At 46.1% G+C, this 16,475-nt stretch overlaps 1 protein-coding gene across 2 annotated transcripts in view; it reads left to right on the forward strand.

Moving 5' to 3' along the window:
• Positions 1 to 3,716: 3,716 nt before the first annotated feature.
• The window catches only part of Prmt3 (protein arginine N-methyltransferase 3), an 82,946-nt gene continuing 70,187 nt past the window's right edge, over positions 3,717 to 16,475 (forward strand). Inside the window, exons 1-7 of one of the 2 annotated variants that reach the window (XR_003946565.1) lie at positions 3,717 to 3,899; positions 3,979 to 4,111; positions 5,707 to 5,789; positions 6,519 to 6,568; positions 7,340 to 7,442; positions 11,465 to 11,624; positions 12,631 to 12,772. Coding sequence is in view for 1 of the 2 variants with exons in the window: in NM_133740.2 (NP_598501.1) it covers positions 3,875 to 3,899; positions 3,979 to 4,111; positions 5,707 to 5,789; positions 6,519 to 6,568; positions 7,340 to 7,442; positions 11,465 to 11,624; positions 12,631 to 12,772 (696 nt within the window). In the remaining variant the exon portion in view is untranslated. The remainder of the gene's footprint in view (positions 3,900 to 3,978; positions 4,112 to 5,706; positions 5,790 to 6,518; positions 6,569 to 7,339; positions 7,443 to 11,464; positions 11,625 to 12,630; positions 12,773 to 16,475) is intronic. The other variant, NM_133740.2, reaches the window with a different exon arrangement.

A 16,475-nucleotide genomic window follows, 5' to 3' on the forward strand; every position in this document is an offset into this window, starting at 1 on the left:
GAACACGTTATTCAGGTCTTCTGTAAGGGCAGCAAATATTCTTAACCATTGAGCCATCTACCCAGCTCCCTGCAGGTGGTTTCTTTAACCACTCTGTTAAAGTACCCCTGTTTCCAGGTTTCCAGTTAACTTAGTATATTCAATTAAAACTTAAATTCTTGTGTTTCTCTCTTGATCCAGGCTCCTTTCAATTGCAAATGCTGGTTAATCTAAAATTCCTGGACACTAGACTGTGAAAGACTCAGTGTGGTGCGCTTTTCTAGTCTTTTGTTTTGGGAAAGGGTCTTAGGTAGCCCAGGCTGGCCTCAAATTCAATAAGCAATCCAAGATGACCTTGAACTTGCGATTCTTCTTCCTCTACCTCCCAAGTGTTGGGATTATAAATTTGCCCCATCATGCCTGGTTTCTGTAGTGCTGGGATTGAACCCAAGGCTTTATGCATGCTAGGTAAGAAGTCTACCAATGGAGCTATGTTTCCAGCCTTCTTTCGATGATACACATTAAACAGGCAGGAAAGGAAAACAGAGGGAAGGGGCAGTGCCCAGAGGAGCACATTGTGCCAGTTACATCATGGGACAGGTGCAGCTTCTGTGCTGGGGGATCTAAGTCACTTGACTTCAATGACTGTCTATTGTCCTGATTACATTTCAACTTTTGGTGGACACTGCTGAGTGAATACCGTTCCCTGTAGTATGGGTTTGTATTCCTGGAAGACAGCAGACATTGTCAATGTCAACTCTTCTAGAGCAGTCTGGGATCTTGGCAAGTGAGCTTCAAGGAGACAGAGCTGGATGCCTGCCTGTAATCCTAGCACCAGGGAGGCTGAGGCGCAAGGATCAAGGTCTTCCAGGACTACATAGTAAAACCCCATCTCAAAAGTAGAAGTTTTCTTCCTGCTGGTGGGTTCCCTCATGGCTGGGCTTGGAGGAGCTGGATGTGTTCCCATCATAACAGTCTTGGGCTTTGAGAAGAGAAGGGAAGCAGCCTTTGGGGATACCCATAAGAATACACTGAGCCTTGTGGGCTCTGGAGACGGCTAGACTCAGTGGCCAGTTTTAAGTTACTCTCTACTGTTTCTGCGCATCAAACATTCAGGAGCGAGTAAGTCTACAGTCAGATCTCAATAACAGAGTAGAGTGATGTTGGAAGGATCTATCTTCATGAGTAGGAGAGAAAATAGCCCATACCCAAGCCCTGTACTGTAGCGAGATGTCAGCCTCACAGAAGGTTCTGGGCCTCTAGACTGGCATTAATTACTGTCACCATCAACATTTGGGCACCACTATGGTTCAGCAGGTTCCTTCAACAGAGAAAAATGTGGCTTGCTGGAGAGAGAAGTTTATGCAGAGAGAGAGTCGGATGGGCCCAGATAAAGAAAGGCTGTACATTCATTCATTTGTTCAGCAGGTGCTCCTATCAAGGTGGTGATAAGTCATTGAGCAGTCTGCTAGCCAAGAGGGCCAGCAGATATCTGGCAATGTCCTAGGATGTCAGAGAGCTTCAGAAGGTGATGTGATGGACCCTGTCCTCTTCTGTGAGCCAGACCATGGAATGGGGTATTTGGGAAAGAGAAAAAGAGAGGAAGAGGAGGGAGAGGAGGTGGAGAAGATAATAGACAGTAATAGACAATAAGGAAGACCTGGGCTGTTCCCAGAGTAACACAACCTGTTTTTAGAAATGGTTGATGTGACTGGGAAGGGGGGCATCTTAGTTAGGGTTTTATTGTTGTGAAGAGACCACTATGACCAAGACAACTTTTATAATGGAAAACATGTAATTGGGGCTGGCTTATAGTTTCAGAGGTTTAGTCTATGATCATGGTGGGAAACATGGCATTGTGCAGGCAGACATGGTCCTGGAGGAGCTGAGAGTTCTACATTTTGATCCAAAGGCAGTAGAAGGGGACTGAGTTCCACATTGTGTGGAGTTTGAGCATAGGAGACCTCAAAGCCTGCTTCCACAATGACACACTTCCTCTAACAAGGCCACACATACTCCAACAAGGCCGTACCTCCTAATAGTGCCACTCTCCATGGGCCAAGCGTTCAAACATATGATTCTGTGGGGAGGACCATACTTATTCAAACCTTCACAAGGGGTAGGCAGGCTGTAAGAGGTTGGGAGGACTGGAGGGAAACCGTCTTCTGCACATACCAGGACCACTCGTAAAGCTAGCAGCTGGGGTTGCCTGCACGAGAGAAGCCAGTCAGCATTCTAACATGGCGTGGCTGGGGATTCTTGAGTACCCACTCCTGAGGAGCTATGACAGTGGATGTTTCTCAGAGAGGGAGTTTTCTTTAAGGCTGTGACCTCTGGTAGGTTGACCACACTCCTGTGGTTGTCCCCCAACCCAGAGTATATGGACCCCAGAAACTGGAATCCATGTTATTGTTTTTTAAAAGGATATAAAGGTGAGGGGTAGGGCCATGGGAGTGGATGGATCTGAGAGGAATTAAGAGGAGGAGTGGGAGGCATATGATCAAGAGACACTGTGTGATATTCTCAAAAATATTTTAAAAAATTATGATGTGAGCAAAATCCTGTTGGGGGAGGGTGTTAGCACCCCCCCCCCTGTTACCTGGCTAGGTATGCCTGAGTCACTACAAAAGGGGCTGCTTGTCCCCTCTGAGTCCTCTTGCCTTCTGGCTCCTGCCCCCCTCTCTCCCCATTCCCTCCCCCCTCTCTCTCCACGTGCTCATGGCTGGCCTCTACTCCTCTAATCCGCTACTCTCTCTCTCTCTCTCTCTCTCTGCCTTTTTCTGTCTCTATTACCTTCTTAACTCCCCTCCCCATGCCCTGAATAAACTCTATTCTATACTATTACTATACCATGCCCTCAGGGGGAAGAGGTGCCTCAGCATGGGCCCGCAGAGGCACCACTCCCCCCCCCCCCCCACCTGACTACACCTCCACCAAAACATATCCCTTCTCCCTTTATCTTTTTATAAAACACAACAGAGGGGAAGAGGAACTGCCCACCAAAGAGCTTCAGTGATCAGCAGTACACTGGCTCGAGGGTGTGCATGGTGGGAAGTTGAACTGAGCTGTCTGACACTATACTATGCAGGCCTAGCTGGCCATGTCCTCAAACATGCCCCATGCAGAGTCCAGCCTCATCTGCAGCCTGGAGGCTTTACCTACCCAGAATTACTGCTTCCCACCTGCCTAAGGGAACTCCACTGTTAGATACTAGGAATATTAGAAAGGAGGCAGCCTGAGACTCGGGAACCCTGGTATCCTCCCTAACCCCACAGGCAGGGCAGAGAGCATTTGTTGGCACATATCACACAGTCCACCTGTTTCCATTGTATAGGCTCAAGTTAATGCCTAAACTTTTCACACACGTGTAAGTCTTACCATAACCATCAGGTTACTGCAGTCATGAGAGTGCTTTACCAGTCAGGAAACTGAGGCCAAGAGAAGGCAGGTTACCTGCTCATGCTTAGAATTCAAGCATTCAGAAATAGAGTTCAAACTTAGGGTGTTTGTAAAGCCCATGGTTCTCACTTTATCACTTTAACCCCTAGTAGGGGTGTGGGGCTTGAGTGCACACCCACATACATCAGCATACAGGTTAATTTAAGGGGCTTTCTTGTCTTCCCCAGAGCCTCCGAGCCTGGCCTGCATTGGCCATCTCTGCCGCCAGAGGGCGCTGCGATAAGTCGGTGCTCAACCTTGTAAGCGCCGGCGCCTCGGTTGCGCAAGCGTCCAAGCCGGAGAGCGGTGCCCCGCCCCCTACGCCCACGTGACCCGGAAGCGCTCTCCGGACGGTTCACGCTCCGCGTGTGGATCGCTTTGGGGGCTCCCGCGCACCCGCGCCGCTCGTTCCCGGCTCCGGTGCCGCGCTGTGCGGCCGCGCGCTTGGTCGGCGGCCATGTGTTCGCTAGCGGCGGGGAACGGTGGGTGCCCCCTCGCGTAGGGCGGCGGGGCGCGGGTGGGCGGGCGCGGGTCTCGGTGCTGACCGTGTGTGCTCTGCAGGCCGTGGCGCCGAGCTGGGGCCGGAGCCCCTGGAACTGTCGGACAGCGGAGACGACGCGGGCTGGGAGGACGAGGACGCGGACACTGAGCCCGCGCACGGCCGGCAGCACACACCCTGCCTGTTCTGTGACAGGTTCGTGCCGGTGTGGAAGGCGCGCCGCAGCGCCAGCGAGCACGTGGCGGGCCCGAGGCTCCGGCCCGCGCGGGACGGTTGATTGACAAGGGGCTGCTCACGTGGTCCGGGGGGGGCGGAGCCGGGGACCGCGCTCTGGGTTTGCCTCTGCAGCCCAGTCAACCCCACCCCTCACTCTAATTCCCCCCCCCCACCCCCCATACTAAGTCAGGCCTGGCATACCATCACTCTGGAGGCTGAGGCAGGAGAATGGTCAGGAATCCCAGGCCAGCCTTGAGTCACCAAGCTAGACCCTCTCGAAAACACACCCAGAAAAAATCTGAACTTCACACCTTAGTCCTAAATTAGGGATTCCATGAAGGCTGGGTGTTTTTCATTCTGTTCCTTGGATACCAGACTTTGAAAGCGCATAGACTGGAAGCGCGCTTCCATTTCTACCATCCTATAATAGGACGTTCTCTTCTCATGTAACATTCAACTGAGCCATTTAGACAGAACTAGCTCACTTCCATGATTGAGGGAGGAACTGATGCTCTTTGTACTTAGGGGAAAATGAGGCTGCAGAGCCACCAACTTGTTCAAGGTCACGAAGCTGCTGTTTATATTCCTAGGACACACCTTCTTTTCACTTAAAATCCTGCATCTTAGATGGAAGTGACTTGGCTGAAAAAGGGGTGATTGATGTTGACTAGCGCTGCTGGGTCCCGCCCCCTGTGTCGGTTCCTGGTGCTGACTGGTGGCATATTAGTGGTCCTAGGTGGCGCCTCATTGGAGAGGAGAATGACTGCACACTCGTATTTATTGTATTTATTGAGCATCTGTGGTGCAGTGCCCTGTGATAGGCTGCGAGGATGATCCAGATGACCTGTCTTGGCAGACATTGAGAGTTGCCTGTGTGCTAGGCATACAGAAGTGAAGTGCGGAGTCTCTGCTGTATATTCGTTCGTGTCCTTCAGTGTTGGAGGTTACATACAAAAGAAGTGTTATTCTTCACGCTGTAGTGCAGGTGCTGTAGGACTACCAAGGTCACTTGAAATCTGGCACTTTGGGAATGTGCCAGCTGTATAATTGTGTGCTTTGTGTCTAAAAACACTATGCTGGGTTCAGAGGGAGGGGAAAGAGGCTCAACTAGGGAACTTTTGTGACTTGAGAGAAACCAAATATATCAGAGAGAGCTTTATTACCCAGAAGCCTCTGGGTAAATTTGGGGTATTCAGTGTTGTCTAAAACGGTTGTGGTGTAACGCCAGAGGGAGGGAGCTCCTCTTGGGACTTGCTGAGGAGTCCCCCTGAGGAATCTGCCAAAGGACAGGTTTAGGGACCCTGGGGAAGGGGGTAGAGGCAGAGGGAGGGGGACAGAGAAGGACAGAAAGAGAGAGGAAGAGGAGGAAAGGCCAGCCAGGGTCACAAGGGAAGAGAGAGAGGGAGAGAGTAAATGGAGAAAGAGAGAGGGAAGGTGAGGAGAGGAATGGAGGGGAAGGGAGGGGGTAGGCTGTTGCTAGGTAACTGTTGGGTGGAGCCTGGAGGAAGTGCTAACATTCAGTATTTTGACCTCCTCTGAGACTGTTCCAGGAGACTCTATGCTTGTCTCTTCAGGTTGTTCGCCTCTGCTGAGGAAACGTTTTCACACTGTAAGTTGGAGCATCAATTTAATATTGATAGTATGGTCCATAAACATGGTGAGTATCTCTTAGCATAAAGGCAGGTTTGCTTGTGAAGTTTAGATTGACCCTTTTTCCAGACCCTTTCTTTCCTTTGTGTGTAGTTCCCCCCAGCTGATGTTAGCTGTCTTCCTCAGTTGTGCTCTACTGTGTGCATTGAGGCAGGACCTCTCACTTGAACCTGGAGCTCGCTGACCCAGCTGCTCTAGCTAGCAGCTTTCTTGAATGATCCCTGGCTTCTGCCTCTCAAGCATTAACAGTACAAAAGGCTGCCACCTCTGCCTGGTGTTTTATGTGGTGCTGAGAATCGCAATCATGGCCTTATGCCTTCTGTGTAAGTGCTCTCACCCATTTTGCCACAGTTCTGACAATCTGAGTTTGTATCCCAGAACTCACACAGAGGTGGAAGAAGACAGCCAGTATTCTTTGACCTCCACTTGTGCAGGGTAGCACACTTACATATACACATCACACTCTCCCTCCCCCATATAGCGTACCCCCCACATGCATGATAATAAATAAATTCTTTAATGAAATGCAAAACACTTCAAAACCTGTTACCTGTGGCTAATTCTCAGCTTAAATATTTAAAAGTAACAAAATTGCAGCTCCTAATTCTTAATGCAAAATTCCAAATAATAAGTGATACTTTAGAGGTCGGAAATATATCATTGGAGGAAAATTTACAGATGAGTTAAAACAAATACATTGTATTAAAATCAATGAATTGTCTTTTCTCCTATTTAGGACTTGAATTTTATGGATACATTAAACTAATAAATTTTATTAGACTTAAGGTAAGTTGGAAACCTAATAATTTTATTTAGAAATTTTTGGAGTTCATAGAGACTGTCGCTGTCCTGATTATTTAGTAAATTTTGAGCTGTTGTTTCAAATTTGGCATTTTTCATCTTGTGGGAATTGTGGGCCTGAGAAAAGAGTGCTGTGTGACGCTCCAGGTGGACATGTCCCCTCTGCTTAGTCCTGTCATGTTTAACTAAACTGATCAGTACTATGCAGAAAGCAATATTAGATAAAAGGAAAACTATCAGTAAAATCAAATCATTTCTAGTCTGATTCAGGAACTTTGAGCTTTTAAAAATGTCCACAGTTTATTCTCTTTTAAATCTCTATCTTATTTTATGTATATGAATGTTTTGCCTGAATGCCTGGTGCCTGCAGAAGCCAAAAGAGGCCGTCAGGATCCTCTGGACCTTGGGTTAAAGATGGTTGGTTGTGAGCCCCCATGTGGGTGCTAGGAATTGAACCCAGCTGTTCTGTAAGGATAGCCAATGCTCTTAGGCCCTCAGCCATTTCTCCATCCTACATTGTTTATTTTTTTCAAATGTTTTGTTCTTTGTCCTTTTGAAATGAATGTTTGAGCTGGTGTCACTCTCCTGGCATCAGAGAGTATAAGAATGCCCTGTAGCCATTTAGAATGCCGGGTAAACACAGGTGCAACCATTTTGTGCAGATTTGAGTTCTGTTTTGCTTAAGTTCCTCACTCCTTTTTTGGGAGCTTTGTCATTGCAAACAATGAATACAGTGTGCTTTATCTTCATGCCCAGAATCCTACGGTTGAATATATGAATTCCATATATAACCCTGTGCCTTGGGAAAAAGATGAGTACCTGAAGCCAGTGTTGGAAGATGACCTTTTGCTTCAGTTTGGTGAGACGAACCTTCTCTATCTGCTTTAGCTAGCCTCAGGCCATTTGTTACACCAAATGAAGCAAAGAAAATGGACCTTCGTCACTCAAGCAGTGATTTGCTTTCCGTTTTCATGTGGTTGATAAAAGAGTAGATGATTCTGAAAGTAAGCAGTTTGCAAGCTTTAAGTTGGCCGTGTTCTGGAGGAGCGAGGAAGCGTTGCGCCAGTCGTCCCTTCTGGCTGTGCTTCCTGGCTTTTCCAGTGTGTCTGCACTGTGTGCTCACCCTTTTGTTGCAGTTACAGGATTGACTATTGCAGCCCCACAGTGCCCACGCTCAAGGAGAGCAGTCTCCTTGAGCATCTCCTTCGTATACATCTTCCTCTAGCATCTTGTTAATATTTGTTGTTAACTGATAGTCTTTTTCTGTATTCGGTTTATTGATGACATTTTATGATGGATATTGATTAAACTTTATGATGGAAAACATGGTTCATAGTGGGTTCAGTTTTAGGCATCCACTGTAGATCTGTCCTCTGTGGATAAGGGCTTCATCTCTAAAGACCTCAGCAGGCTGTCAGTTTTCACAGAGATGAATCACAGGTCTGGGTATGTAGCTGAGCTGATGAGAGCTTGCCTGCCACGAACTAATTCTAGGTTTGACCCTGAAGTACTCCCAGCCTCAGCAAAACTGCATTCTTGATGTCCATCATCAGGTTATAGATTGACCCTCTGATTCCAAACAGTATACAGAGAGTAATTTATGATACCATTGTAGCTTATTGCGAAATATGGAAAGAAGCTAAATACCCTCTCAGAAGAGAGTGGTTGAGTAAATTGTGGGCATCCACACTTGGGATATGGATGTATGCTCTTCTAAAGAGAACAGGCATCCCTGTGAACTCTGTGGAATGATTGTTAGAATCCAGTGCTTTGTGCAGTAAGACCACACGTTCCAGGGGCTGCTTACTGCTTCTCTTTCCCTTGCAGTTTATAAGATTAACATCACTGAATGGTGATGCATAATAATGTTAAATTATGACTGATTTTTATTTTAGCAGAAGTAAAACCAAGCTTGCCAAATAGCTTGAATTTGAAAACAAAGTACAAAGTAAGGACTTGCATTAGTTTTGTGGTTGCTGTGGGTGGATCCCCACAGTGAAGAGAGGAAAGACTTACTCTGGCTGACCATTTGAGAGGATCACTCCATACTGGCAGGGAAGGCATTGCATAAGCAGCTGGTTACATTGGGTCTACATCAGAAAGTGTAGAGAGGGTAGGAGGTGGCACAGGTTAAGAACACACACTGCCAGTTCTGTTCCCAGCATCCAGATTGTAACTCCGGTTCCAAGGGCTGTGATGGCTCTTCCGGCCTCTGTGTGTGTATGTGGTGGACATACAGACTAGCTGACACAGACGTAAATACAAATAAGTAAAACTTAAAAGCTTATTTTCATCTCCCACTTCCTGGAGTGGGTTCTGCTTACTAAAGGTTCTACAACTTTCTGAACAGTGCACCAGCTGGGGACTGAGTGTTGAAACACATGAGATGACTGTTCTCTGGGTGTGAGTGGAGGTCAGTAACTTTGCAGTGTGTGTATTGGCTTCAGCTTGGGCTCTAGTCTCCCAGAGGAACAGTGTATATGGGGTAGCTTAGCTGTTGTGTCCCAGCCCTGGAGGGTCTCCATACATATCACTACAGAACCTGAGTGGGGTGGGTACCGTCCCCAGTGCTGCACAGAGGAGGAAGCAGGGTCAGCAGTGTTTGTTGCTTTAGGTTATCTTAAAGTTAGTGAAATCTCCTGATTCTGGGATATCTTAAGACTCACTGGTTCCAGAGTAATTTATGATACCATTGTAGCTTACTGTAAAATACCCTCTCAGAAGAGAGTGGTTGAGTAAATTGTGGGCAGCCACACTTGGAACACTATACTCCTCTAAACAGATCAGGCATCCCTGTGTTCGGTTTGCAGTTATTTCTGCGCTACAATTTAATGAGGAAAATTTAAAAATCGAGATTATTTTTTTATCCTAAGATTTTGGCTGTATCATAGGACAAGTAATAAAATATTAGTGTATTGCCTAGGATGGGAAGGCATTGGATATATAGAAATCCTTATCTGTACCCTCTCCTTTAGGAATGGCTTGTCTTCCTTATTTGATGAAGGTGTGATTGAATGTGACCTTCTGGTGTGCAGGGTTGTGATCCTGTGAACAAAGACATTTCGAAATGGCTGTTGCAGTCAAGCAAATTAGCATCCAGCAATTTACCCACCATTTTTATGTGTGATGAGAACACATCACTGCTGTGTTGGCACATTTCACATAAACACCAAGGCATTACCTGTAGTCATGTGGTTGGTGAAATGTTCTGAATGTACTGGTCTGAAGTGAAAGCTTACAGCCCTAGCCTATGGCAGCACAATTCTCTCTGTCTCTGTCAGGCCTGTGTTTTTGCTGTTGTTTGCTTGGTTTTTTGCCCCATCCCCACCCCCAAAGCATTTTTATTGATTCTCTGGGAGTTTCACATCATGTATCAGATCCCTTCCCCATCCTTCCATGTTGGTCCCACACTTGTGATCTCCCCCTCCCCAAAAAAGAAGTAAAAAAATAAAAATAAGGAACAACAACCAAACCCAAGTCCACTTTGTGTTAGCTGTATACTCATGGTCAAACTCTCTGTACCCTGATCCTTAAATTGAACTGAGTTGTTCCCCTCCCACCTCCCCAGAAGCCTTCCGTTGTGGAGAGCATCTCCATCATCCTTTTTAAGAGTTTTCTTCGGTGGCTTACTTTTTTTTTTTGCTTGTTACTTTATTTTAAATGGCTAGCTTGGAGTCAGTGGGGATGCAGGGGCGGGTAGGGGTTGTCATACAAGCCTTCCAGGTCCCTCCCTCTCAACTGGTGTTTGTAGTCATAAATATCATAGCAAAAGTAGACAGAGTAGCCTCCTGCTCTTCACAGTCAGTGGGAGAATGGATCATGGGCCTCTACATGGTTACTGGCAATAGCACAGACCATGAACACACTCTACCCCTCCCCCTCAGTAGGACCATGGTCCCAGACAAGGCCCTTGGAGGCTTCCTGAGCCCTGGACATCACCATGGAATCAGGCTCAGGCCACTGAGATCAGTGTGGCCCCAGTGGCAGCAAGGCCTGCTGACGACATCAGCATGGCTCAGGCTGCCCAACAGACTCAGACACCTGCATGGCCTCTGGAGCTAACTTGGACCGTGGACATCAGCGTAGTTCCCAGCTGCAGTAGGGCTTCAGACCCAGACATGGCCCTTTTTGGCAGCAAGGAACTGGATGTCACCATGGCCTTGGGTGGCAGCACAGCCTGCTCACATCAGTATGCCCGCAGTGGCGTCATGGCCTACGGATCTTCAGGCTGCAGCACAGACAGTAGACATCTGTGTGACCCTTAGTGGTAATATGTACCACACATATCATCATGGTGTCCTAGCAGGGCACGGCTGTGGGGTCTTAAGCCTGGCTGGTTTGCCCTGCTGCTGGATCTTCTGCCACAGGCCCACACCCTGTAAGATGTTTTATATGCACATCACATCTAAGTAAGATTTTTTTTTTACTTTTACCCTTTCACATACTGCCCTCCATGCTCATTCTTGATGCACCCAGCAGGATAACCTGTGAGTGTCACTATATGACTTTGAATTGGTCATTTAGCTTTTTTGAAATTTACTTTCCCTGTGTCTGAAATAGGAATAACTAATTGCACCTCAGGTTGTTTTGAGCATGAGATATGATGTACTGTGTGCACACTTGAAAGCTAATGTAAACTCTAGACTTCCTTCTGGTGTGGTTCAGTGTATGCATGCATACATATGTTCAATTTAGCCAGCTAAGCAAAAGCATACTCCATGAGATCAAATCAATGGACCTGGATAGCAAGCATGCAAAAAGTGCTTTTAACAAGTTCCTCACTTGACCATGGTAGGCACTTAGGCCTGTTTCTTTCCAACCTGTTTGGCCCCGCTGTGTTGCTGTGACGAGGCCTGATAATGATGTCTGTTCACCCTTTAGATGTAGAAGATCTTTATGAGCCTGTGTCTACTCCATTCTCATACCCCAATGGACTCAGTGAAAGCGCATCTGTTGTTGAGAAGTTGAAGCACATGGAAGCGCGGGCGCTGTCTGCTGAGGCTGCCTTGGCTCGGGCGCGTGAGGATCTGCAGAAGATGAAGTGAGTCCTTTTTCCAACCAATCCCTGTTGTATGTAGGTGGCTCAGGATAGATAATAGTTCCTGGTAAGGACACCGGGATGTTAGACACTCAGTGTGGATTCCTCCTCTAGGAGTATTAAAGACATGCAACATTCATGCTGTACCGTAGAATGTTTATGTACGTGTAGAAGCTTCATTATTGCTTTGCACATGTGGCTGTTCTCATGTCCTTCTAAAGGTATTTCCTGCCTTTCACTTTCCTTATTTCTAGTTGGTTTCTCCACTTTCATTGTCCTAGTTTTTCAGAAATGGAAGGGTTATTATTTTTTTAGGTTTTAGAAAAATACAACATTGAAATGTTTTTTAAAAAACCAAAATGTGACAGTAGTGTAGAATTTAACAAAGAACCAGATAGCCGGGGACAGTTTTTTTCCCCACTCACAGGTATTCTCTTGGAGTCCCTCATTTCCTGGGGGACTTGTTAGGTTAGATGTTAGTGTGCAGGTGGCCGCAGACCTACACATGTGTAGTCATAGCATGTGTTCCTCCCAGTGTCTGCCTGCTGGATGTGTAAGCTGCTTCACAGGACCCGAGTTCCTGTGTGGTGGCTGGCCGGGATGTCTGCGGCCAGGGAGAGCAGAGTCCCTCCAAGTTCCTAGTTCTTAGCTAGGCTTCCTTCCTCTTGTGTACCTTGTATCACTAGTATTCCACCACCCGGGTGTGAGCACTTGAGTGGATAGGGACTTCTTTCTCCCCATATAACCCATTTCAAGAACATTCAAAGTTGAAATGGGCTCCATTGATTTAGATGCTAAAAAGGATGTTTAGAACAGTAGGAAAAATAATTTGAATAAGTAGTGTATTGCTTCAGATCCAGCAGGGGGCGCTGTGGGGCGCTTCAGCTAGAGAGGATTTAAGAGGCTGGGCACACTGCCCTTCTCCCCCTCCCCTTCCTCCCCCTCCAGCCTTGCCTTTTCTCATGGCCCAATAAATCTGTCTCAAGAGTGTATTTCAAATTGATTACAGACAATTTGCTCAGGACTTTGTGATGAACGTAGATGTCAGAACCTGCTCCTCCACGACGACCATTGCAGACCTGCAGGAGGATGAGGATGGCGTCTACTTCAGCTCCTATGGGCATTATGGGATACATGAAGAAATGCTAAAGGTTGGACAGAGCACTTGCACATCAAATCTGCCAAAGGGAGAACCCTACAGAACAGGCTTTTTCTTAATAGTCTAGAGGGGTGTGTGTGTGTGTGTGTGTGTGTGCGCACGCACACACACATATGCTCCCACGCTCCCAAGATGAGAAGATTACAGAGGTGTCAAGGCCCTGTAAATCCTATTTACATCAGTATTAATCTGTCTTATCAAGCCACTTTTTCCTTGAAATTGAGCACTGGAAAAAACAACTGCTTGATGGCTCTGGTCTTCCCTGGAACATCTACCATGTTAAGTAGTGATTAAATGACAGGCCTAGTTTCTTTAATGGAAAAGAAACTATTTTAGTTTTTAAAATAGCAATGCTGACTTGGTTTGCACAAAGTTTACAATTACAAAATTACAAAGTTTAATTTAAAACAGTTTTCACAGGATTTGTGTCATGACTTAAAACCCACAAAATCATTGATAATATAGAAATGTTTCCAAATGTGGTCAGACCTGATACTTGAATCTGTTCAGTTTTAATAGTCATAGTGGTCATGTCCATATGAGAAGGAATTCCTAACTTTACCTACTGACTGTACATTTTATCAGATATTACAGATCACAATAGTAAGCGTTGTAAATCAGCAAAACTGACTATAACTGACTAGCGTAAGATGAAATAAATGTTGGATTATAAAATTTATTAAAATTCTTAAATGTTTATCTCTAGGATGTTAGATGCTACCTTCTCTTTCCTTAAAATTGATCAATAAAAATCCTTTCCTGACTCCTCCCTCCAAAGATTATTCTATGTAAAGGAAGTCCAAGGACTTGAAAGCAGTGTCATGCCATTATTAATGCCCTATCACAGCTGCCGTCACCTGGGTGGTGATGGCATAGCATTACAGACAATAAAGAGGGAATTTGTGTAGCAAATGGGCACACTTCCTATTTGTGGTAAAGGAGAGTTCATTTAAGCCAAGTTGGTGGTTTAAATCTCTGTCAACTTAGTGCTGCATGCTCTTTTGTGTCTTTGGTGTACATCTTGTGTAGTCTTTTACAGACAGGTCATGGGCACTGAAAGTTGCTGTGGGTAGTAATGTGATCAGGGAAGACTAGTGTGCATAACATGACTCGTTCGAATGTCAGCAACTAGAGACTGTATGTGTGTGACCAGTGTGAGAGTTTTGGATGTACATGGAGACTCCAGCTAAAGGGTTGCAGGGTCATCTTTCCCTTTAGAAAAATCACTTAGATACTGCCATTAATTATCTCTGCCTCCATTTCCCTTCCTATGGTATAGGATTGCTCTTGGAGACATTGATAGGTTTGATATTGGCTAAGTTGGGAAGTAGGCATGCCTTGGAGCAGGCTGGTTCTTGTTTTTCACCAGAGCAGCTCTTAGCACAAATAAACTGTTCAGTGGTATCTTACTACAGAAAGCCTACTTGATTCTGACAAATAATTTAAGGCTAGGAAATCCTGAGTGTAAGGCTTTTTATAGCCTGGTTGGCAGTTTTTCTTGTTTAGTTGCAAACAATTAGATAATTGTAATCTTATTTCTAGGGTTTGGATGAACGTAATTATTTAAAATTCAAAGACACAGTTGATAAGGGGTGTGGGTTCCATGGACTTTAGCTAGCCCTTGCTACTTTGGGCCTCTGAAGCAGGGTGGTTGTTGGCTGTAATGCACATCCCAGCTGTGCTCCAGCTGCCTGGGTACTGTGGCAGTCGCTGTCCCTGGAGTGCAGTAATGCTGGTCATCGTGCTGTTGGATACATGAAGTGTGGGTGTGGGTGTTGTCTCCTTGTACCTGCAACTGACTTGGCTTTTGTTCCCTTTCTTAGGCGGATGCACCTTGAGGTGTTATGTTTGGACATAAAATTGTAGTGTGTAGCTATTCTGCCCAAGACTTGTCCACAATGCTTCTGTTTTGAGGGATAGAGCAGAGAGTCTCCTCTCGGGTCCACATGCACTCCTGTGTATCAGAACTCTGATTTGTTACTTTGTGTCTGATTGATATATAAGATGTATTCCAAGGTTTATTCTGTATTTTCTTTCTTTTCTCTCTCTTTTTTTTTCTTTTTCTTGAGACAGGGTTTCTCTGTGTAGCCCTGGCTGTTCTGGAACTCACTCTGTAGACCAGGTTGGCCTCAAACTCAGAAATCCCCCTGCTTCTGCTTCCCAAGTGCTGGGATTAAAGGCGTGTGCCACCGCTGCCTGGCTTTATTCTGTATATTCATGTTAGCTTTTTGTTAGAGTAAATCTTTGAAACTTTGTTGTTTTGAGGATTTCCTTTGTTGTTTTGTTTATTTTGAGACAGGTTCTCCTGTAGCATAGGCTGACCTCACACTCTCTATGTAGCCAGGGATGACCTTGAACTCATGTCCTTTCAGCCTCCACTGCAGTGGATCATAGGATCTCAGGCATGCGCTGCCACCCTGGCTTGGAAGTGGTTTTTAAGGCAATTTCTTTAGTAGCTTTCCTGTTCATGATTTCTTGCACGCGCCCAACTGGCCAGGAAGAACGACGCTGCAACAGGATCCTTCTGCACACGTTTATTCAGTCCTGTTTCTTCTTGTTTATATCTCCCTTGTTTATATCTCCCCCGAACCCTGGGCCTCTCACTCTTATATACTCTCAGTTCCCATCCACGCACAGCAGGCCACGCCACCTCACCAGGCACGCAGCTTCAGCTAATCAGGGCAGCAGGGGCATATCTCCATCAAAATGGATTCACCGGTATCCTGGTACACCTGCGCAGCTCTCAAGATGTTTGTGGCTTATATGAGGAAGTCAGGTGCAAATCATACGACTTAGCTGCAGTCCCTGGCACCTTTGGGACTGCCTCCATACCCGCTCCTCACAATGATTGTGGGTTTTTTTCTAGCAAAGCGTCAGTTGTTCAGCCCAGTGTCTGCTAGATACAGATGTATGTGATGAGAGACCACCAGGAAGAGAGTAGCTCAGCCAGGTAGCGTTGCGTGCTCTTAGGACTGCAGTTGGAATGTGGTTGATTGAGTTGGAGGGTGGGCAGGTGGATGGTGAGAGCATCCTCAGCTGCTGCACCTATGACTCACGCCCACTCTGAGTTCTCTTGTTGCAGCAGAAAATGTACAAAATGGTGTTCACTTAAAGGGGCATTGGATGTACAATCTTTGTTTATTCCTGAGAATTTTGTATATGTATACAATGTAAACATAATCCTACCCACCACCTTTCCCCCTAATTTGCCCCATTCCCAGTGCTAATTGGAGATTGGACTTAGTGACCACCGCCATCCCCATCCCCATCCCTGGCCAAACAAAACAAAACAAAACAAAACAAAAAACAGATGAAGTGAATTTTGAAAGAGGAGACCTTAGAGGGATCTTGGAGGAATTGTTTTTGTTGGCTTAAGTTTCTTGTTTATTTTATAGGGAAATGAGAAGACAGGTCACTGTGGCATACATTATTCAGGGAAAGGTAACACGGTCACACAGGCTCAGGACAGATGCAGTTATTTGTCTGAGGTACTCTCCAGCCTCATTTGGCTGGATCCATAAAAGTGAGGCCCACAGGTAACAGGAGGACAACTATTGTATCTTTTATGTGAAACCAAAGCTAGAATGTCTCACTTGGTGGCACATGTTTTTACCATATACAGTTTTCCTTACTGGCTGCAGAGCAAGCCCTCCCCCAACCTCATCTGCAGGCTGTGCATGTCTGACTTAAGGGTG

Source organism: Mus musculus, chromosome 7 (assembly GCF_000001635.26).
Source record: "Mus musculus strain C57BL/6J chromosome 7, GRCm38.p6 C57BL/6J".
Lineage (NCBI taxonomy): Eukaryota > Metazoa > Chordata > Mammalia > Rodentia > Muridae > Mus > Mus musculus.